This window comes from Callithrix jacchus, chromosome 22, assembly GCF_049354715.1.
Source record: "Callithrix jacchus isolate 240 chromosome 22, calJac240_pri, whole genome shotgun sequence".
Classification (NCBI taxonomy): domain Eukaryota; kingdom Metazoa; phylum Chordata; class Mammalia; order Primates; family Cebidae; genus Callithrix; species Callithrix jacchus.
The window spans coordinates 40,633,966-40,652,525 of NC_133523.1; the positions used below are offsets into that span (position 1 = coordinate 40,633,966).

An 18,560-nucleotide genomic window follows, 5' to 3' on the forward strand; every position below is an offset into this window, starting at 1 on the left:
CTGTCAATAAAAGGAAATGAAGTACTAATACCTGCTACGTGGATGGAAGTTGAAAATAGCATGCCGGCCAGGCGCAGTGGCTCCCGCCTGTAACCCCAGCACTTTGGGAGGCCGAGGCAGGCAAGTTGCTTAAGCCCAGAAGTTTGAAACCAACCTGGGTAACATGGCAAGAACCTGTCTTTGCAAAAAATATCGAAAAATTAGCCAGGCAGGGTAGCATGTACCTGTAATCTCAGCTTCCCAGGAGGCTGAGTTGGGAGGATCACCTGAACTCGGGAGGTGGACACTGCAGGGAGCATGAGTGCATCACTCCTCTCCAACATAAGCTAAGTGAAAGGAGCCAGTCACTACAGGCCACGTATTCCACCATTCCATTTATGATATGTCCAGAATTAGCAAATCTACAGAAGGCAGAAATAGACTATTGGTTGCCAGGCACTGGGAAGGTTGCAGGATGACAGCCGTGGTGCAGGGTTTCCTTAGGTGGTGATGGAAATGTTTTAGAGTTCATTGTGGTGATATTTGCACAACTTTGTGAATATACTAAAATATTTTTTTTTTTTTTTGAGACAGAGTTTCCCTCTTGTTACCCAGGCTGGAGTGCAATGGCGCAATCTCGGGCTCACCACAACCTCCGCCTCCTGGGTTCAGGCAATTCTCCTGCCTCAGCCTCCTGAGTAGCTGGGATTACAGGCATGTGCCACCGTGCCCAGCTAATTTTTGTATTTTTAGTACAGACGGGATTTCACCATGTTGACCAGGATGGTCTCGATCTCTTGACCTCGTGATCCACCTGCCTCGGCCTCCCAAAGTGCTGGGATTACAGGCTTGAGCCACCGCGCCCGGCCAGCACTAAAATATTAAAAGGGAGACCCTTAAATACACATCCATATTGACTTCAACCATTTTGGCCACTAAGTGACCTATGTAGCCCTAGACAAGTCTCTTCTCCGTTCTGACTTCAGTTGCCTCTTTTGTGGAATGAAGTTGGAGTCACTGTTCCCAAGGGCCTGTCTAGCAATAGCTTTTCCTGGAAAACTTTTAAAAATAACTTTTATTTATTATTACTCTAAGCGAAACCTAGGTTTATGCCTTACCCTGCCCCTCCACCCCCATAGAAGCTCTGTAGGGCAGGGGCTTTCTTTCTGTTTTGTCCCTGCTCTAATCCCAGTGCCTGGCTGGGCACTGAAGATACAGGTGAACACAGCAGGCCTGGTCCCTGCTCTTTCCAAGCTCAAAGGGAGGTAGATCTACCAAGGAGAGTCAAAGGTAAAAGCAGCAACAAACACTTCTGACTGTGGAATCAGGTGGGGGCTGGGTCCGAGCCCTGGATCCCTCCTGCTATGTCACCAGGGCAAGGAATGGTCCCTCTCTAAGCCTCCATTGACCCATCTAAGAACTGAGTATAATTTTACATACCCAACAGAAAAACAGGACGAGCACGGTGGTTCACGCCAGAAATTCTGAAAGCCTCCCAGGCTTACCTAACCCTTTGGGTGGCCATCGTGCAAGGACGGCTTGAGGCCAAGAATTCAAGGCCAGCTTGGGCAACATAATCTCTACAAAAAATTGAAAAATTAGCCAGGCGTGGTGGTGCATGCCTGTAGTCCCAGCTGCTGGGACGGGGGTACGGCTGAGGTGAGAGGACTGCTGAAGCCCAGGAGTTCAAGGCCACTGCACTCCATCCTGGGTGGCAGATCAAAACTCTGTCTCAAAAAAAAAAAAAAGAAGGAAGGAAAGAAGGGAGGAAGGAAGAGAGAAAAAGAGTAAAAAGGCAATTCACGTAAGAGGAAATACAAGAGCCAGTAAGCATACAAAACTTGTGTTACCTCAAGGAAAAGGGAGGAAACATGCTAATTAAAACAGAACACAGTCTTTTCCCCATAAGATTTGCAAAATAAAAATGATCAATAGCATCTACCATTTGGCAAAGGGGCAGAAAACACATCTCAAAAACCGCTGTTAGAAATGTCAGTTGGGGCAGTGTTAATGGAAGGAAGTGTAGCAGTATCCACTAAGTTCTTAAATGGGCATACTATTAATGACCAAGCAGCTCTATTTCTAGGAATGGATCCTACAAAAATACATACATATATGCACAGAGGCAAATGCAAGGACATTACTGTAGCAAGATTCACAATAGCAAGAGAACTGGAGAGCTGACAATAGGGTTAGATTATGAGAATCCCCATAATGGAGTCTTTTTTTTTTTTTTTTTTTTGAGATGGAGTCTCACTCTGTCGCCCAGGCTGGAGTGCAGTGGCATAATCTCAGCTCACTGTAGACTACACCTCCCAGGTTCAACTGATTCTCCTGCCTTAGCCTCCCGAGTAGCCGGGACTATAGGTGCATGCCACCACACCCGGCTAATTTTTGTATTTTTAGTAGAGATAGGGTTTCCATGTTGGCCAGGCCGGTCTCAAACTCCTGACCTCAGGTGATTCACCTGCCTCAGCCTCTTAAAGTGCTGGGATGACAGATGTGAGCTACTTCACCCAGCCATAATGGAGTCTTACATGCAGCTCTCAATAATACAGTGATAGGAAAATATGTTACCAAAGTTAGATGAAATGGGCCAGACATGGTGGCTCACATCTGTAATCCTAACACTTTGGGAGGGCAAGGCAGGAGAATCACTTGAGCCTAGGAATTCAAGACCAGCCTGGGCAACATAAGCAGACCCCATCTCTATAAAAAGTTTAACAATAGCTAGACAGGGTGGCATGTACCTGTGGTCCCAGCTACTCAGGAGGCTGAAGTGGGAGGACTGCTTGAGCCCAAGGGGCTGATGCTACAGTGAGTCACAATCACACCACTGTTCTTCAGCCTGGGCAATAGAGCAAGACCCCATCTCAAAAATTAAAAGAAAAAATAGATAGATTTAGATAAAACAGACAAATTCTTAGGTGAATAGGGCTTAGCAAAACTGACACAAGAAGAAATAGAAAACCTAAATAGCACTATAACTATCAAATTCAGTCCGTAATTCAAACCCTCCCCATATGGGCCGGGCGCGGTGGCTCATGCCTGTGATCCCAGCACTTTGGGAGGCCGAGGCGGGTGGATCACGAGGTCAAGAGATCAAGACCATCCTGGTCAACATGATGAAACCCCGTCTCTACTAAAAATACAAAAATTAGCTGGGCATGGTGGCACACGCCTGTAGTCCCAGCTACTCGGGAGGCTGAGGCAGGAGAATTGCTTGAACCCAGGAGGCGGAGGTTGCGGTGAGCCAAGAGCACGCCATTGCACTCCAGCCTGGGTAACAAGAGGGAAACTCCGTCTCAAAAAAATTAAAAAATTAAAAAATTAAAAATAACCCCCCCATAAAGAAATCTCCAGGCACAGATGATTTCACAGAAAAAAGCGATGAATACTGCATACATATAGTCCAATTTATGAAAATATAGTTTCACACATATATTACATATATAGTATAACTATGTGTATATTCATACATAGATATTTATATAGCTAGATTCATATATGTATGCAAACACATAAACATGGGAGGAGGATGTACATCAAACTGCTGACTATGATGACTGTGAGAGAGGGGACTTAGGGGCTGGCCATTTCCTGTGCTGTTTCCATTTTTGTGAAACCATTTAAAAAACTGTTTTTCGAGACAAGGTCTCACTTGTGATCTGGGCTGGAGTGCAGTGACACAATCATGGGTTACTGGTGCCTGGGCCTTCCAGGCTCAAGCAATTCTCCCACCTCAGCCTACTGAGTAGCTGGGACTCTAGGAATGCCCTGCCATACCCAGCTAATTTTTTTTTTTTTTTTTTTGAGATGGAGTTTCGCTCTTGTTATCCAGGCTGGAGTGCAATGGCACAATCTTGGCTCACTGGAACCTCCGCCTCCTGGGTTCAAGCAATTCTCCTGCCTCAGCCTCCTGAGTAGCTGGGATTACAGGTGCACACCATGCCCAGCTAATTTTTTTTTTTTGTATTTTTAGTATTTTAGAGATATATTTTTGTATATTTTGTATTTTAGAGATGAGAGATTTATTTTTGTATATTTTGTATTTTAGAGATGAGGTTTCACCATGTTGACCAGGGTGGTCTCGATCTCTTGACCTCGTGATCCACCCACCTCGGCCTCCCAAAGTGCTGGAATTACAGGCTTGAGCCACCACACCCGGCCCCAGCTAATTTTTGTATTTTCTGTAGCGATGGGGTTTCACCATGTTTCCCAAGCTGGTCCTGAACTCCTGGGCTCAAGCGATCCCCCCACCTCGGCCTCCCGAAGTGCTGGGATTACAGGCACGAGCCATCACATCCCGCCTGAAATAGTATTTATGACCAAACATAACCCAATCAAAGATGAGATTCATTGATGTAAAACAGCCAATGGTGGGAAGATGATGTTGAGATTCACCCTGGGACTTCCCTGGAAACTGCCATATCCACAGCAAACAGAAGTTGTTCAATAAGTGTTAGTCCAAAGGAAAAAGCATTTCTCCCATTTCATCATTCAATGAGAGTCTACCACATATGTAACACTGCATTTATTTACAAAGAGGTTAGAGAAACACACAGAATCTGGCCCCCCTTTGCACTGGGGAGTCACCGTCGTCATAATAAATACAGTAATTTTAAAAAAGAAAAAAAAAATACTAGATTGGAACAGCTGAGGGTCATCAGGCTTCCCCCATTCCCTCTCACAGTGGGTGGGGGCACGAGATAGAAACCATCTTCCTTTCCCTCTTCTACCTCTGAATCCTCCATAATTGTCCAGGGATTGAGGTGAGAGTCCTTCTTTCCAGGTGTTGCCAACTCCTACGTGACCCTCAAAACCCCCAAATCAGTGCTCCTTCCCTTCCCAGGGCACTCTGCAGGAACCACCTGAGTCAGACACAGAGTCTCTGACCAGGGTGCCAAGGGGATACTTAAGGGTCCAGGGACATGGAGGGGGCACTTTGTGAATGAGAGGGGTCCATCGCAGGGCAAGGAAAGGAGGAATGAGAGGGCTCATCAGGAATGAGAGCAGTGAAGGGAAACAGACTAGGCTTCTAAACTAAAATGGGGAAATTCAAACCGAATTACCCCTTTTGCATACATGGACACTTACTGTACAGATGAGGAAAGTGACGCCCATAGAAGGGGAACTGTCTTGCCCAAAGGCTTCCGAGTTAGAAGCTGAAATGGGTCAAACAGGGCCCCTCAACCTTCCTCTCCGTGGTGGAGGGAGAGCCTTTTTAACCAAGACTGTGAGGAGTGGGGAGAGTGAGGAGGGTCTTTGGAAGCAGAGAAAACGATGGTCTTTGGAAGGTAGATGTGGAAGGGTCAGTGGTGGGGAGTGTGGAGGTGCAGAGGCCATGAAGGGGGAGCCCAAGCAAATCCCCAACCTCACACTGTAGTCATGACCTTAAGAGAACCCGAACGGAAACGCAGTATCTTTTTCTTGAGCGCGTGGGAAGCCTTGATCTTCACGAAAACTTTGGCGGGACCCGCGGGCGCCCCTGCACCTGCTCCGCCCCCTGGCCCGGAGGCCGCGGTGGCCGCCACCAGCTGCTGCGGCCACACGAGGCCACCGCTGCCGTCTGAGTCGCTGGAGGCGGAGCTGAAGGCGGGCGACTCGCCCTCGCTGGCACTCGATTCGCTCTCCCCATAACCTCCGCCGACGCCTCCTGCGGGACCCCGGCGTCCCAGGGGCCCCAGGCGCCCAGCGGAGCATTCGGAGTCGCTGCCTGCGCAGCCGTACAGCAGACGGCGCTGGGGAGCTGACGGGGATGGGCTGGGGCCGGGAACGCGCCCTGCAGGGGCTCGGGGCCGCACGCGGCGCCCGTCGGCAGCGTCGATCTCCGCCGTGGAGCGCCAGCGACGGCAGGACCCTGCGGCTTGGGCCGCCAGCGTGGGCGCTGGGCCGCGACGGGGCCGTGGCGGCCGAGGATCTTCCCGCTCCGCCGTGGGGTATTTGGGGGGCCCCGACGGCACCGAGGCGGCGCGGCCCAGCAGGCTGGTCTCGGATTGGGAGCGCGAGGCCTTGCGCGCCCTGGGCGAGCCCCGGCGGCCCGAGGCCTCGGTCATGCGTCCACGGCGGCCGGCGGCCCGGGGACGCTCCCGGGGTGGTGACTGCTCCACGCTGCGGCCGCGGGTCAGTGGCGGCGGCTTGCGGCGGGCGGCACGGCCAGGGAGGCCTCGGGTGGCCGCCTGCGCGCCAGGAATGTACTGCGCCTTCACTAGGCGGCCCTCAGCCGGGCTGTCGGGGGGTGACGGGGCGGCGGGCGGCGCGGCGGGCTCGGGTGCGGCCTCTGACTCCCACGGCGACGCCCAGGCGCGGCTCAAGGCGGCGGGGCTGGTGGGAAGGCCCCCGACGCGCTCCATCGAGGGCTCCCGCGCGGGCCGCGCGCTGCCGGGGGGCGGAGACGCATCGGGCGGCCTCTGGCGCAAGCTGTTCTGGCGCCGTGGGCCGCCGTCCGCGCCCCCGGGACTGGTCCGGGGCTGGCCCGCCCCCCGGCGGCGGCGCCTGCGCAGGAGCGCCGAGATGTAGCCGTCCAGGGGCCGCCCTGCGCCCCCCGCGTCTGGTGAGTTGGTGTGAGGGCGGCCGCAGGGCCGTGGGCTGCGCAGCGCCACAGCGTGCAGTGGGCTGGGCGTCAGAAAGGGCCCCGCGCGGGCCCGCCGTTCCGCCGAGGAGCAGGCTTCCGGCCCGGCGGACCCCCCTGCCGTCGGGTAGGGTGCTGAGAAGGACCGCGGCACCGCTGCCCGCGCGCCCACCACCTCCGGAGCGCTGGGACTGGCGTCTCCTAGGGAAGGAATGCCAAAACAGAAAGAAAGAAAGAGAGGAGAGGCTCTCAAAGTCCTTTCCCGTTTCTCATCCAACCTGGAAAGGGCCGGTTGCCTCCTTCCCTTCCTGTCCCCATCTCAGCATAAACCCTCTTCTCACCCCTCCCCTTATGTAAAATTCCTAATAAAATCTTTACAGGGTCCTACAAGACCTTGCATGACTTGTCCTGCCTCTACCTCTTCAACTCTCACATCTTACCCTTCTCCTTTTTCTTTCTTTTTTTTTTTTTTTAACTGGGTCTTGCTTGCTCCGTCACCCAGGATGGAGTGCAGTGGCGCGATCACAGCTCATTGCAGTCTCCACCTCCTGAGCTCAAGGGATCCTCCCGCCCTATCTTCCTGAGCAGGTGTGACTACAGGCACGCACCACCACGGCCTGCTGATTTTTTGAGTTTTGGTAGGGCTGGGGTCTCACTGTGTTGCCCAGGCTGGTCTCCAACTCCCGGGCTCAAATAATCCTCCCACCTCAGCCTCCAAAATGCTGGGATTACAGGCATGAGCCATTACCAGGCTGACCCTCCTCCTCTATAGGGTTTTAGCTCCAGCCACACTGGCCTCTTGGAAGCCCTGGCCAGTCACACTCTGGCCTCGGAACCTTTGTGCTTCCCATTCCAGATTCCTGGAAACTCTTCCTCCTGGGTATCTGCTAGGTCTGCTCCCTCATTGAGTTCAGGGCATAACTCAAATGTCACAGCCTCAGTGAGGCCCTCCCTGGCCATATTTTCTAAAATTGCACTTCCCTCCCCAAACTCAAAGGGACACTCCTGAGTCCCTTTCCCTGGCTTATTTCTTGTCTTAGCACATGGCATTATCTCATCCCCTAGCTATTTTACTTGTTTATCCTGTATTTTATCTGTTTCTCCAACTAGACTGTTGGTTTCCTAAGGGCAGGGATTTGCCTGTTTTGTTCGTTACTGTTCATTTTGTTCATTGCTCCTGGGATACTGCTAGATAGCGCGTAGTAGGGCTCAAAAACTTCCTGTATGAATGACAGCAGTTCTATTTACCAGTGACTGCCGTGTACCAAGCCCAATGTCTTAGAGCACAGGCTCACTGAATATTCAAAAACGTCCTTTGGGGCCGGCACTGTTGTGTTTTTTGTTGGTGTTGTTGTTTGTTTGAGATAGAGTCTCGCTCTGTTGCCCAGACTGGAGTGCAGGGGCATGAACTCGGCTCACTGTAACCTCCACCTCCCGGGTTCAAGTGATTCTCCTGCCTCAGCCTCCCGAGTAGCTGGGATTACAGGCATGTGCCGCAATGCCCAGCTATTGAGACACTGTTATTATCCCATTTTATTTATTTATTTATTTATCGAGACAGAGTCTCACTCTGTCACCCAGGCTGGAGTGCACTGGCTCGATCTTGGCTCAGTGCAACCTCCACCTCCCGTATTCAAGCAGTTCTCCTGTCTCAGCCTTCTAAGTAGTTGGGACTACAGGTGCACACTACCATGCAGGCTAATTTTTTGTGTGTTTTTAGTGGAGATGAGGTTTCACCGTATTGGGCTGGTCTTGCCCGAACTCCTGACCTCAGGTGATCCACCTGCCTTGGCCTCCCAACGTGTTGGGATTACAGGCGTGAGCCACCATGTCCAGCCTATTTCTTTCTTTGTTTTGAGACAGAGTCTTGCTCTGTCGCCCAGACTAGAGGACAGTGGAGCAATCTTGGCTCGCTGCAACCTCCACCTCCCGGGTTCAAGCAATCCTCCCACCTCGGCCTCCTGAGTAGCTGGAATTACAAGTGTTCAAAACCACGTCCAGCTAATTTTTGTATAGACAGGCTTTCACCATGTTGGCCAGGCTGGTCTCAAACTCCCGGCCTCAGGTGATCTGCCTGCCTTCCAAAGTGCTGGGGTTATAGGTGTGAGCCACCTTGCCATATTTCATTTTAACAGCTGGAAAAACAGAGGCCCACAAATAAGAGACCTGCTCATAATCACATGAAAAAGAAATGTCACCGCTGGAATTGGAATCCAGGCCCGATTCAGAAGTCTGTGCCCACAACTATCCTCTTACTGTCCTCTCCCTGGCCTCAGGACCCACCCTCACCCACCTTACCTAGGGACTTGGGTCTCTCACTGGCATAGATGCCCCGGGGCTCAGAGGGACCCAGGCGACCATAGGAGCTGGATCCGGAGAAGCCGCTGTCCCCACAGAAGGTTGAGGGCGGTGAATCTGGGCCTCCTGTAGAGCTGGGATCTTCATAGAAGCCTGAATTTCCAGGAAAAGCAGGGAGACTTCAGGGGGTTTGGGAAAGCCAGGTTCGAGGAAAAGAGATGGGGCAGGGAGAGACATAGGGGCCTGAGAAATAGGGAGACGGGGAACATGCAGGTGTCCCAGGCAGACCTTACCCCTCCACCCATGCTCACCCGAGCTGCGCCCGCTCTCCTGTTCCAGGCCCCCAGACTCCAGGCTCAGGTCTCCCAGCTGCTGTCCCAGGTCCCAGACGAGCCCAGGCAGGGCTTCCTGAAGGCATAGGGAGAGCAGGATGGTCAGAAGGCCCCCAGTTCTCTACTGACTGGTCCCGTATTCCACGAGCTCATGGGCAGAGTTTCACTTTGACAATGAGGCTCTGGCTTCAAAAGGATAAAAGCAGTACCTGAGTCCCAGAACCCCCTCAAGATCTCTGTCCCTTCATCCCCATTAGAAAGTCCTTCTGTCTAACTCCAGTCCTTCGTGCTGCCGCTGCATCTCATTCTCTTAGGTGTGATGAGGCCTCAGAACACCCCCATCTCTTGGCCACTGTTTATTAGCTGCTCCCCCAAGTCTGCGCTCAGAGCCCCTTGATCCCAATTAGAATGTCCCTCCTTGAGTCTAACATCAGGGATTGCTGTAAGGACAGTTCACTGCTAAAAGGTGGTATCCTGGATCCCCAGATCCCTTAGCCATGGGTCTGCCTTCTTCTCCCAGTTTTTTTTGAGACAGGGTCTCACTCTGTTGCCCAGGCTGGAGTGCAGATCCCAGCTCACTGCAGCCTCCGCCTCCCGGGTTCAGACAGTCCTCCCGCCTCACCCTCCAGAGTAGCTGGGATTACAGGTGCCTGTCACCATGCCGAGATCATTTTGTGTTTGCAGTAGAGCTGGGGTTTCACCATCTTTCCCGGGTTGGTCTTGAACTCCTGACCTCAGGTGATCCACCTGCCTCAGCCTCCCAAAGTGCCGGGATTACAGGTATGAGCCACTGTGCCCGGCCTCTCCCCATTTTTGACTTTCCTTTCTCAGATGTGCCTGTTGCCCCTTATCAGCAATAGAAAGTCCTTTTACAAGTCTTCCTTAAGTCCTTCCTGCTGCAGATGACGTCTTTCTACCACATGGATAAAACAGGCTGACCATAACTCATATACCCCTTTGCTATCCCCTCAGAAAGAACCTCCCAAGCCTGCTGGAGGATCCTGTGAGTGTAGCCTCGCTGGCGCTGCAGCAGCCGCCCCCAGTACGTTCCTTTGCCCCAGAGGGACATCCTCCTCCTGCCTTTGGTCCATTCCCACCAGGAAGCTCCAGTGGGCATACCGTTCCTCATCAACATAAGAAATTTCTGGGAGTCAGGCCGGGTGTGGTGCCTCACACCTGTAATCCCAGCACTTTGGGAAGCAGAGGCGGGCAGATCACATGAGGTCAGGAGTTCAAACCAGCCTGGCCAATATGGTGAAACTTTATCTCTATTAAAAATACAAAAACTAGCGGGGCGTGACGGTTTGCTCCTGCAATCCCAGCTACTTGAGAGGCTGAGGTGGGAGGATTGCTTGAACCCAGGAGGTGGAGGTTGCAGTGAGCCATTGCGCTCCAGCCTGGGCAACAGAGGGAGACTCTGTCTTAAAAAGGAAAGAGAAAGAAGGGAAGAAAGAAGAGAAAGAGAAAGAGAGGACGGAAGGAAGGGAGGGAGGGAAAGAAAGAGGAAGGAAGGAGGGAAGGAAGGAAGGTCTGGAGGCCAGGCGCGGTGGCTCACACCTGTAATCCCAGCACTTTGGGAGGCCGAGGCAGGTGGATCACGAGGTCAGGAGTTCACGACCAGCCTGGCTAACATGGTGAAACCCCATCTCCACTAAAAAAACAAAAATTAGCCGGGCATAGTGACGCATGCCTGTAATCCGAGCTACTGGGAAGGCTGAGGCAGGAGAATCACTTGAACCCAGGAGACAGAGATTGCAGTGAGCTGAGATCGTGCCATTGCACTCCAGCCTGGGCAATAGAGCAAGACTCCATCTCAAAAAAAAAAAAAGGGAAGGAAGGAAAGAATGATTGATTTCCGTGAGTCTTCCCTGGATCCTTCTTGCTGCAGGAAAAGAGCCCTTCTCATCAGATGTGAATTAATGAAGGTGAAAACCCTTTTAGGGGTGTGACGGTGACAGGAGGTGGGGTAAGGGCTGAAGCAACACGGATGGGGTCTCCAAGACATTAGGACTTAACCTCATTTTAGAAAAGAGGGCCAGAGCCAGAAAAAGTCTCACATGGGTCTGAGTGAGGCCGGGTAGCAGCAGGCAGCCTCGGGTTGGCGGTTGACCCTCAGACAAAAGCGGCTTGTCTGGACCGCAGGAGGGAGGGAAGCGGGGAGGAGGGGTGGGGAGGGCAGCCACCCAGCCCTGCCTATTTAGGGCAGAAAGACTGGCCGGCTCCTGGCCACCACAACCCCCCCAATCCCAGTCTTTCCAGGGCCCAGCCCCTCCCCTCCCCCGACAGCAGAAGCCCCCATCCGTGCCTGTTTATTCGAGGAAGGTCAACAAATCATTCCACTTTGGGCTCTTGCCCTGGGCATGTTGAGATGCTCACAGTGAAGTCATTTTTCAGTGGAACTCAAAAAAGCAGCTGAATTGTGCTGCATCGGGAAGTAGCTAAAAAAATCTCTGACCGCCCATGTACCCCGTGTCATGTCCCCCACACATCCCTGGCATGCCGTCTCCACTCTGGCCACGCCTGGCCTCGCCGCGTCCCTTGAACACACCACATGTGTGCCTACCTTGGGACAATGTCCCCACACATACCATCCTCGCTTCCTCCAGGTCTTGGGTGACATGGTCCCTTCTCTGACACCTTTCCAAAATAGCTTCCCTGTCATTGTGTACCCCATTGCCCTGCTTTTCACTTTTTTTCTATGTATCAGCAATGACCTCTTAATTTAAAATTATACATCAGAAGCCAGGCGTGGTGGTGTGTGCCTGTGATCCCAGCTACTCAGCAGGCTGAAGCAGGAGAATAACTTGAACCAGGGAGGTGGAGGTTGCAGTGAGCCAAGATCGCACCACTGCAGTCCAGCCTGGGCCACAGAGTGGGACTTCATTTCCAAAAACAAAATAACACATTACGGTGTCATTTTTTTGTTGAGTCTCTCACTAGAATGTCAGCCCTAGGAACGCAGAGATGTCCGTCTGTTTAGCTCCCAGGCGCACCCCCACCCAGTGCCTAGAACAGTGCCTGGCACAAAGTGGGTGCTCAGGAAATACTTAACGGGCTGGGTGTGGTGGTGTATGCCTGTCATCCCCGAACTCTGGGAGTGCCAAGGTGGGACTATTGCTTGAGGCCAAGAGTTTAAGACCAGCCTAGGTGACATAGTGAGAGACCAAGTCTCTCTCTCTCTCTGTGAGTGTGTGTGTGTGTGTGTGTGTGTGTATGTATTTATTTTTGAGACAGAGTCTAGCTCTGTCACCCAGGTTGGAGTTCAGTATCACAGCCTGGGCGCACTGCAGCTTCCGCCTCCCAGATTCAAGTGATTCTCCTGCCTCAGCCTCCCAAGTAGCTGGGATAATAAGCATGTGCCACCACACTTGGCTAATTTTTGTATTTTTAGTAGAGATAGGGTTTCATCATGTTTTCCAGACTGGTCTCCAACTCCTGACCACAAGTCATCCGCCCACCTCAGGTTCCCAAAGTGCTGGGATTACAGGCATGAGCCACTGCACCCGGTCTTTTTTATTTGATTTTTGAGACAAAGTCGCACTCTCTCACCAGGCTGGATTGCAGGAGCACACCCATAGCTTACTGTAGCCTTCAACTCCTGGACTCAGGTGATCCTACCACCTCAGCCTCCCAAGCAGCTGGGACTACAGGCGCGTGCCACCACGCCCAGCTAGTTTTTGTGTTCTTTTGACAAGACAGGGTCTCCCTCTGCTGCACAGGCTTGGCTCGAACTCCTGAGCTCAAGCAGTCTTCCTGCCTCGGTCTCTCAAAGTGCTGGGATTACAGACATGAGCCACTGCACCCAGCTCTCTCTATTTTTTTGAGACAGAGTTGCAGGAAGACTCACCTTGAACTCAAATGGGATGGACCCTACACTATTTTCTTTTTAAGATGGAGTCTTGCTCTTTGCCCAGGCTGGAGTGCAGTGGCACAGTCTCGGCCCACTGCAACCTCTGTCTCCCAGGTTCAAGCCATTCTCCTGCCTCAGCCTCCTGATTAGCTGAGACTACAGGCTCATGCCACCATGCCCAGCTAATTTTTGTATTTTTAGTAGAGACAGGGTTTCACCGTGTTGGCCAGGAGGGTCGCAATCTCTTGACCTCCTGATCCACCCGCCTTGGCCTCCCAAAGTGCTGGGATTACAGGCGTGAGCCATCGCACCCGGCCAAACAGCTCTCTGTTTTTAGAAAAGAAATATTAGATGAAGGAATGAATATATACAATGGAATACTATATAGCTGTTAAGATGGAGTCAACTTTCTGTATAGAATCATCACCAAGATATAGCATTGAACAGAAAGAGAAAAGTGCAGAATATATAGTATGAGTGAGAGGGACTCAGAATTACCTGGAGGGCTTATGAAAACCCAAACTACTGAATCCCATTCCCAGAGCTTTCGATTTCAGCCCAAGTAGTTATACGGCAAACACGTTCCATGGGCTGTGGTACTACTGGCCAGGGGGCCACGTTTCCGCTGGCATAGTCTCTGGGACCTCACCCAAGAAACTAGAATTTGTAAAAAGCAAGGCTCTGACAAAAGCTCCGCTGTCTTTTTGGTATGTAAGCTGTTTCTCTAGGAGACAGGCTGGAAGAGGTCTGGGAGGTGACACTAAGGTGACAGTGATGGTGACCTCAGGGGGGGAGGTTGCATTTAGGGGTGCTAGAGAGGTATGGGGGGGACTGGATGGCAGAAGGAAGTGTTTAAGGAGGCGTGACTCGGCATCACATTAAGCTCTGCAGCTCCTCAGTTGTGTGATCTTGGGTGGGTGATTTACCTCTCTGGGCTTCAATTTCCTTATCTATAACTGGGCATCAGAGGATAATAATCTCCTAGGGGTTATTGTGAGGATTAAATAAGTTTCTTTTGACACATAATAAATGCCAGTTTGTATGATTACCTGAAAGCTTTGAATTTCCTTTTTTTTTTTTGAGATGGAGTTTCGCTCTTGTTACCCAGACTGGAGTACAGTGGTGCGATCTTGGCTCACCGCAACCTCCACCTCCTGGGTTCAGGCAATTCTCCTGCCTCAGCCTCCTGAGTAGCTGGGATTACAGGCACGCACCACCACGCCCAGCTAATTTTTCTATTTTTAGTAGAGATGGGGTTTCACCATGTTGACCAGGATGGTCTTGATCTCTTGACCTCCTGTTCCACCCGCCTGGGCCTCCCAAAGTGCTGGGATTACAGGTGTGAGCCACCGCGCCCGGCCAAAAGCTATGAATTTCTTACAAGGAAGATAGAAAATATTTCTGCTGTTTAATTAAAAATAAATGTAGGGGTCCAGCACAGTGGCTCACGCCTGTAATCCCAACACTTTGGGAGGCTGAGGTGGGAGGATCATTTGAGGCCAGGAGTTTGAGACCAGCCTGGCCAACATGGTGAAAACCCGTCTTTACTAAAAATATAAAAATTAGCCAGGGGTGGTGGTACGTGCCTGTAATCCCAGCTACTTGGGAGGCTGAGGCAGGAGAATCGCTTGAACCCAGGAGGTGGACATTGCAGTGAGCCGAGATTGTGCCATTGCACTCCAGCCTAGGCGACAGAGCAAGACTCTATCTCAATAAATAAATAAATAGGCCAGGCGCAGTGGCTCACGCCTGTAATCCTAGCACTTTGGGAGGCAGAGGTGGGCGGACCACCTGAGGTCAGGAGTTCGATGTCGGTTAGGACCAGCCCAACCAATGTGAATAAACCCTGTCTCTACTAAAAATATAAAATTAGCTGGGCATGGTGACTCATGCCTATACTCCTGGCTACTTGGGAGGCTAAGGCAGGAGAATCATTTGAACCCGGGAGGCAGAGGTTGCAGTGAGCCGAGATCATGCCATTGCACTCCAGCCTGAGTAACAAGAATGAAACTCCATCTCAAGTAAATAAATAAATAAAGGCCAGGTACAGTGGCTCACATCTGTAATCCCAGTGCTTTGAGAGGCTGAGGCAGGAGGATAGCTTGAGCCCAGGAGTTGGAGACCAGCGTGAACAGCGTAGCAAGACTTCATATCTAAAAGGAAAAAAAAATTAGCTGAGTGTGGTGACGTGACCCTGTAGTCCTAGCTTCTTGGGAGGCTGAGGCGGGAGGATTGCTTGAGGCCAGGAGTTAGAGGCTGCAGCGAGCTATGATCGTGCCACTGCGCTCTGGCCTGAGAGACTTTGTCCCTAAAAATAAATGAATAAATCAATATATCATTTAAAAATACATAAACAAACAGAAAAGGGTGGACTTTTGGTAAGTTCTGGGAGTCTAATTGCAGTTCTTCCACTACAAGGAAGAGCAGAAATTAGGGAGACAGACAGGAGATGCCTCCTCCTCCCCAGCACCTAGACATCCCCCAAAAAATATCTCAAATCTACACCCCTCTATTTGCAAGTCTGGCCTCATTCCCTCCAGTTGTAAAAGGATGAATCTTTACAAGATTTAGAAAGTCCTTGGCCTGAGTTTGGCTCCCTGCCTCCGCTCTGTGCCTCTCATCCTTTCTTTGCAGGCTTAATAAGTGTGTGGTTAGGACCCCGGGAGACCCCTTTGCCCAAATTTCCCTAACTTTGTTTTCCTCACATGCCCCTCGTCGGTGTCCAATGCCCATTTCTCTCTATTAGGAAGTCCTTCTGCAAGTCTACCTTAAGTCCTTTTGCTGAAAGGATCCTTTCTCCTTCTTGAGAGCAAACAGGACCCTTCCCTCACCCAGGATTCCTGCCTCTCTTCTCTGCAACACCCCTGATCTTTACCTGGTATTCCCATCATTCCTATTAGAAAGTAATCAAGTCTGGTCTCAGTCTTTCTTGCCTTGAAGGAAGTGTATTTCTGGCAGGGGGTGGGGGTGGGGCGGTAAGTCATAAGACAAGGGCTGGGGGATCAGAGGAAGCCCTCACCCGCTCGCTCTTCAGAGGGACCCAGGAACACCCCAGCACTAGAGAAGTTTATATTTAGCGCTTCTCTGCTCCTCCTCCTCCCCCCCCCCACCCCGCCTGCCACCGCCTCCTCCCTGATGCTGGGACAAGCTTTGCCTAGAGACTGGGGGGTGGGGGGGACAGGCCTCTCCACTACCATCTCAAGCCGGGAAGACAGAGGGCTGGGGGGAGGAGGGGACACAGGGACTGAGGAGAGGGAGACTGAAGGGCAGAGATGGGGAAGGTGAAGGGTGAGAAGGGGAGAGACGGAGGGCAGAGGGGGAGAGGACACAGCCACCCTATCCTCTTGCCTCGCCTTCTCCTTGTCAGGATGGAAGGCGCCTTCCAAGTCCAGCCAGCTTGGGGTGGGGGGAGCTCGCGAAGGCCCCCACCATCCGTCTCTAACTTTGGGAGGGGGTGGGGCCTCCCACAGCTGTTTCTGTTTCCAGAAAAGAATGTGCAGGGGGGGGGGGTCCCACTCCTGAGAGGGGGAGGGGCCGGGCGTGCAGCCCCGGGAGTCTGGCTTCAGTCTTTCTCCCCAGTCCCCATCTGGGGAGGGGGCAGTCGAGGTCAGCGGCGGGGAGAGCCCCCGCCACCACCACCTCGGCTCAGGTTTCCCGAAACGGGAAGCTCTGGCCACACACAGGCTTAGGGATGGGGATCTGCCGCGGAGCCAGGGTGTGCGGGCTGGGGGGAGGGGAAGAGAGACCGAGCCTGGGACGTCGGGCAAGAAGAGAGCGAGGTGCAGACAGGCAGGAAGGGAAGGCCAGGGAGACAGATGCAGAGGGACACAGAGACACAGAGATGGAGAGACAGGATGGAGAAAGAGAAGCAGACACAGAAAGTCACCGGGATGTGGCAGGACCGAGAGAGGGAGAGAACCCCAGGACGAGCTCGGGAGACTCAAGGAATGACACAGAAAGGGGAGAGGAATGGAGCCTCCGCGAGTCATTCCGGAGACCGATGCCCATCTTCCACCATGAGAACACCCAGAGTCCAGAAGTATCCTCCAGGCGCTGCCTCGACCTGCCTTCCCTTGGGTCAAGGAGAGCCGGGGCCACGTAGAAAGCAGGGGGAAGTGTCACCGAAGGGTCAAGATCCCAGTGGGGGGTCCTCAGGGACTGTGAGCTTCCTCTCAGCAGTGGTCCCTCCCTCCCGAGGCCCTGAGATCCCCTCCTCCCACCCCGCCCCCTCCAGAGATCTCCAAGCACACCAGGACTTAGGGAAGATGGAGCCCTGGTAGCGGAGCCCAGAGAAGGGCATGTTTGGAGCCTGGCTGTGTGACCTTGGGTGAGTCGCTTGCTCTCTCGGAGCCTCAGTGTCTCTCTCTGTTAAATGGGGGACTAACACCCCCTGTTTCCCAAGCTGCAAGAAGACAACGCCTGCAAAGTACCCGGTCCCAGGTTTGACACATACTTGGCGCCCAGAAGGATTTTCTTTGGGAAAGGGGTGTAAGGGATGGGGCCCATGTTTCTCACGAGGCCCCAGTGAGGACGGTGCAGTTTCCCCCTCCCCCGATTTGGGGGCGGGGAAGCCAGGTCTGCTCCGCCGCCGGAACTCCGGGGTCTCCAGCCCCACCCCCTGTCCTTCTCACTCCCTGCCTACCCGGGTCCCCAACCCCCCCGGGTGTCTGAGCATCCAACCGAGACAGACAGACACAGACGGGGGTGGAGGGACGGATGGACAGGCGGCCCCTTACCAGCTGCTCCTCCAGGGCCGCTGCGGCCCGGCGCGCCGCCGCCGCATCTTCATCCTCATCGGCGTCCTCCTCGTCCTCGGCCTCGGCGCCCCCCATTCCAGGCTGGGCCAGCCGCAGCGCCTGCTGCACGCGGTACTCCTGCCTCTCCCGGAGCCAGTGCAACTCGCAGAGCCCGGCCAGGCTACCCTCCAGCCAGCCCCGCAGCCGACCCCGTTCGGGGCTCACCGGGAACGAGAAGGCCCGGATCATGGCTGCGGCCCCCCGCCCCAGCCCGGCCGGGCCCCGCGGCCACCCCTCTCCCGGTCCCACCTCCCCGCCCCAGCAGCCTGCCCGCCCGCCCGCTGGCCGGGCTGTCACCGTCTCATCTGCATAGGCGCCCGCCCATTGGGCCGCCCACCCGCGCCTTATCTGCATGGCCGCGCCCCCAGAGACCGAGCAACAGCCGCCTATTGGTGAATACCCTCCCTGACGAAGATGCTCGGCCTTGCACCCTCGCCGCCCTACACGACGCATGCTCGCAGCTGCCTACTCACTCCTCTCGCCACGCCCCCTCCGTGCAACTGCCTTGGGCCCTGGTCACGCCCCCCCACGCGTCACAATGAAACAAGCCCGCCCTTGCTTCAATACCATTGGTCTGTGCCTGGCCGGTCTTGCAGCAGATTCCACCCTCTTGCGGGCGAGCTCTGGCTACCATTGGACTGTCCGGCACGAGGGGACGGGTGATCTATAAATAGGAAATGGGTCCACGTGACAGTTTGGCAGCTGCTCCTATCCCTCCACCCCGCCCGGCCTTC

General features: G+C 53.4%; 1 protein-coding gene across 2 annotated transcripts; it reads right to left on the reverse strand.

The window, feature by feature from the left end:
- Window positions 1-4,498: 4,498 nt before the first annotated feature.
- Window positions 4,499-18,133, reverse strand: DACT3 (dishevelled binding antagonist of beta catenin 3). 2 transcript variants are annotated; one of them, XM_054249358.2, is made up of 5 exons: window positions 17,767-17,907; window positions 15,089-15,183; window positions 9,160-9,256; window positions 8,849-9,001; window positions 4,499-6,751 (listed from the first exon to the last, which is right to left on the reverse strand). In XM_054249358.2, the coding sequence occupies exons 2-5, from the start codon at window positions 15,179-15,181 to the stop codon at window positions 5,355-5,357; spliced, it is 1,740 nt and encodes a 579-aa protein (XP_054105333.1). In that variant the 5' UTR covers window positions 15,182-15,183; window positions 17,767-17,907; the 3' UTR covers window positions 4,499-5,354. The 2 variants fall into 2 exon arrangements, with proteins under 2 accessions (XP_054105333.1, XP_002762307.5); XM_002762261.6 differs by lacking the exon at window positions 15,089-15,183 and having other exon boundaries at window positions 17,767-18,133.
- Window positions 18,134-18,560: the final 427 nt, after the last annotated feature.

Excerpts from the sequence above, each read along its gene's own strand:
- DACT3 (XM_002762261.6), bottom strand. The coding sequence starts at position 18,015 with ATGATCCGGGCCTTCTCGTTCCCGGTGAGCCCCGAACGGGGTCGGCTG. Across the intron at positions 9,002-9,159 it reads GGAGAGCGGGCGCAGCTCGG|GCTTCTATGAAGATCCCAGC; the intron begins GTGAGCATGGGT and ends CTGGAAATTCAG. Across the intron at positions 6,752-8,848 it reads TGAGAGACCCAAGTCCCTAG|GAGACGCCAGTCCCAGCGCT; the intron begins GTAAGGTGGGTG and ends TTCCTTCCCTAG.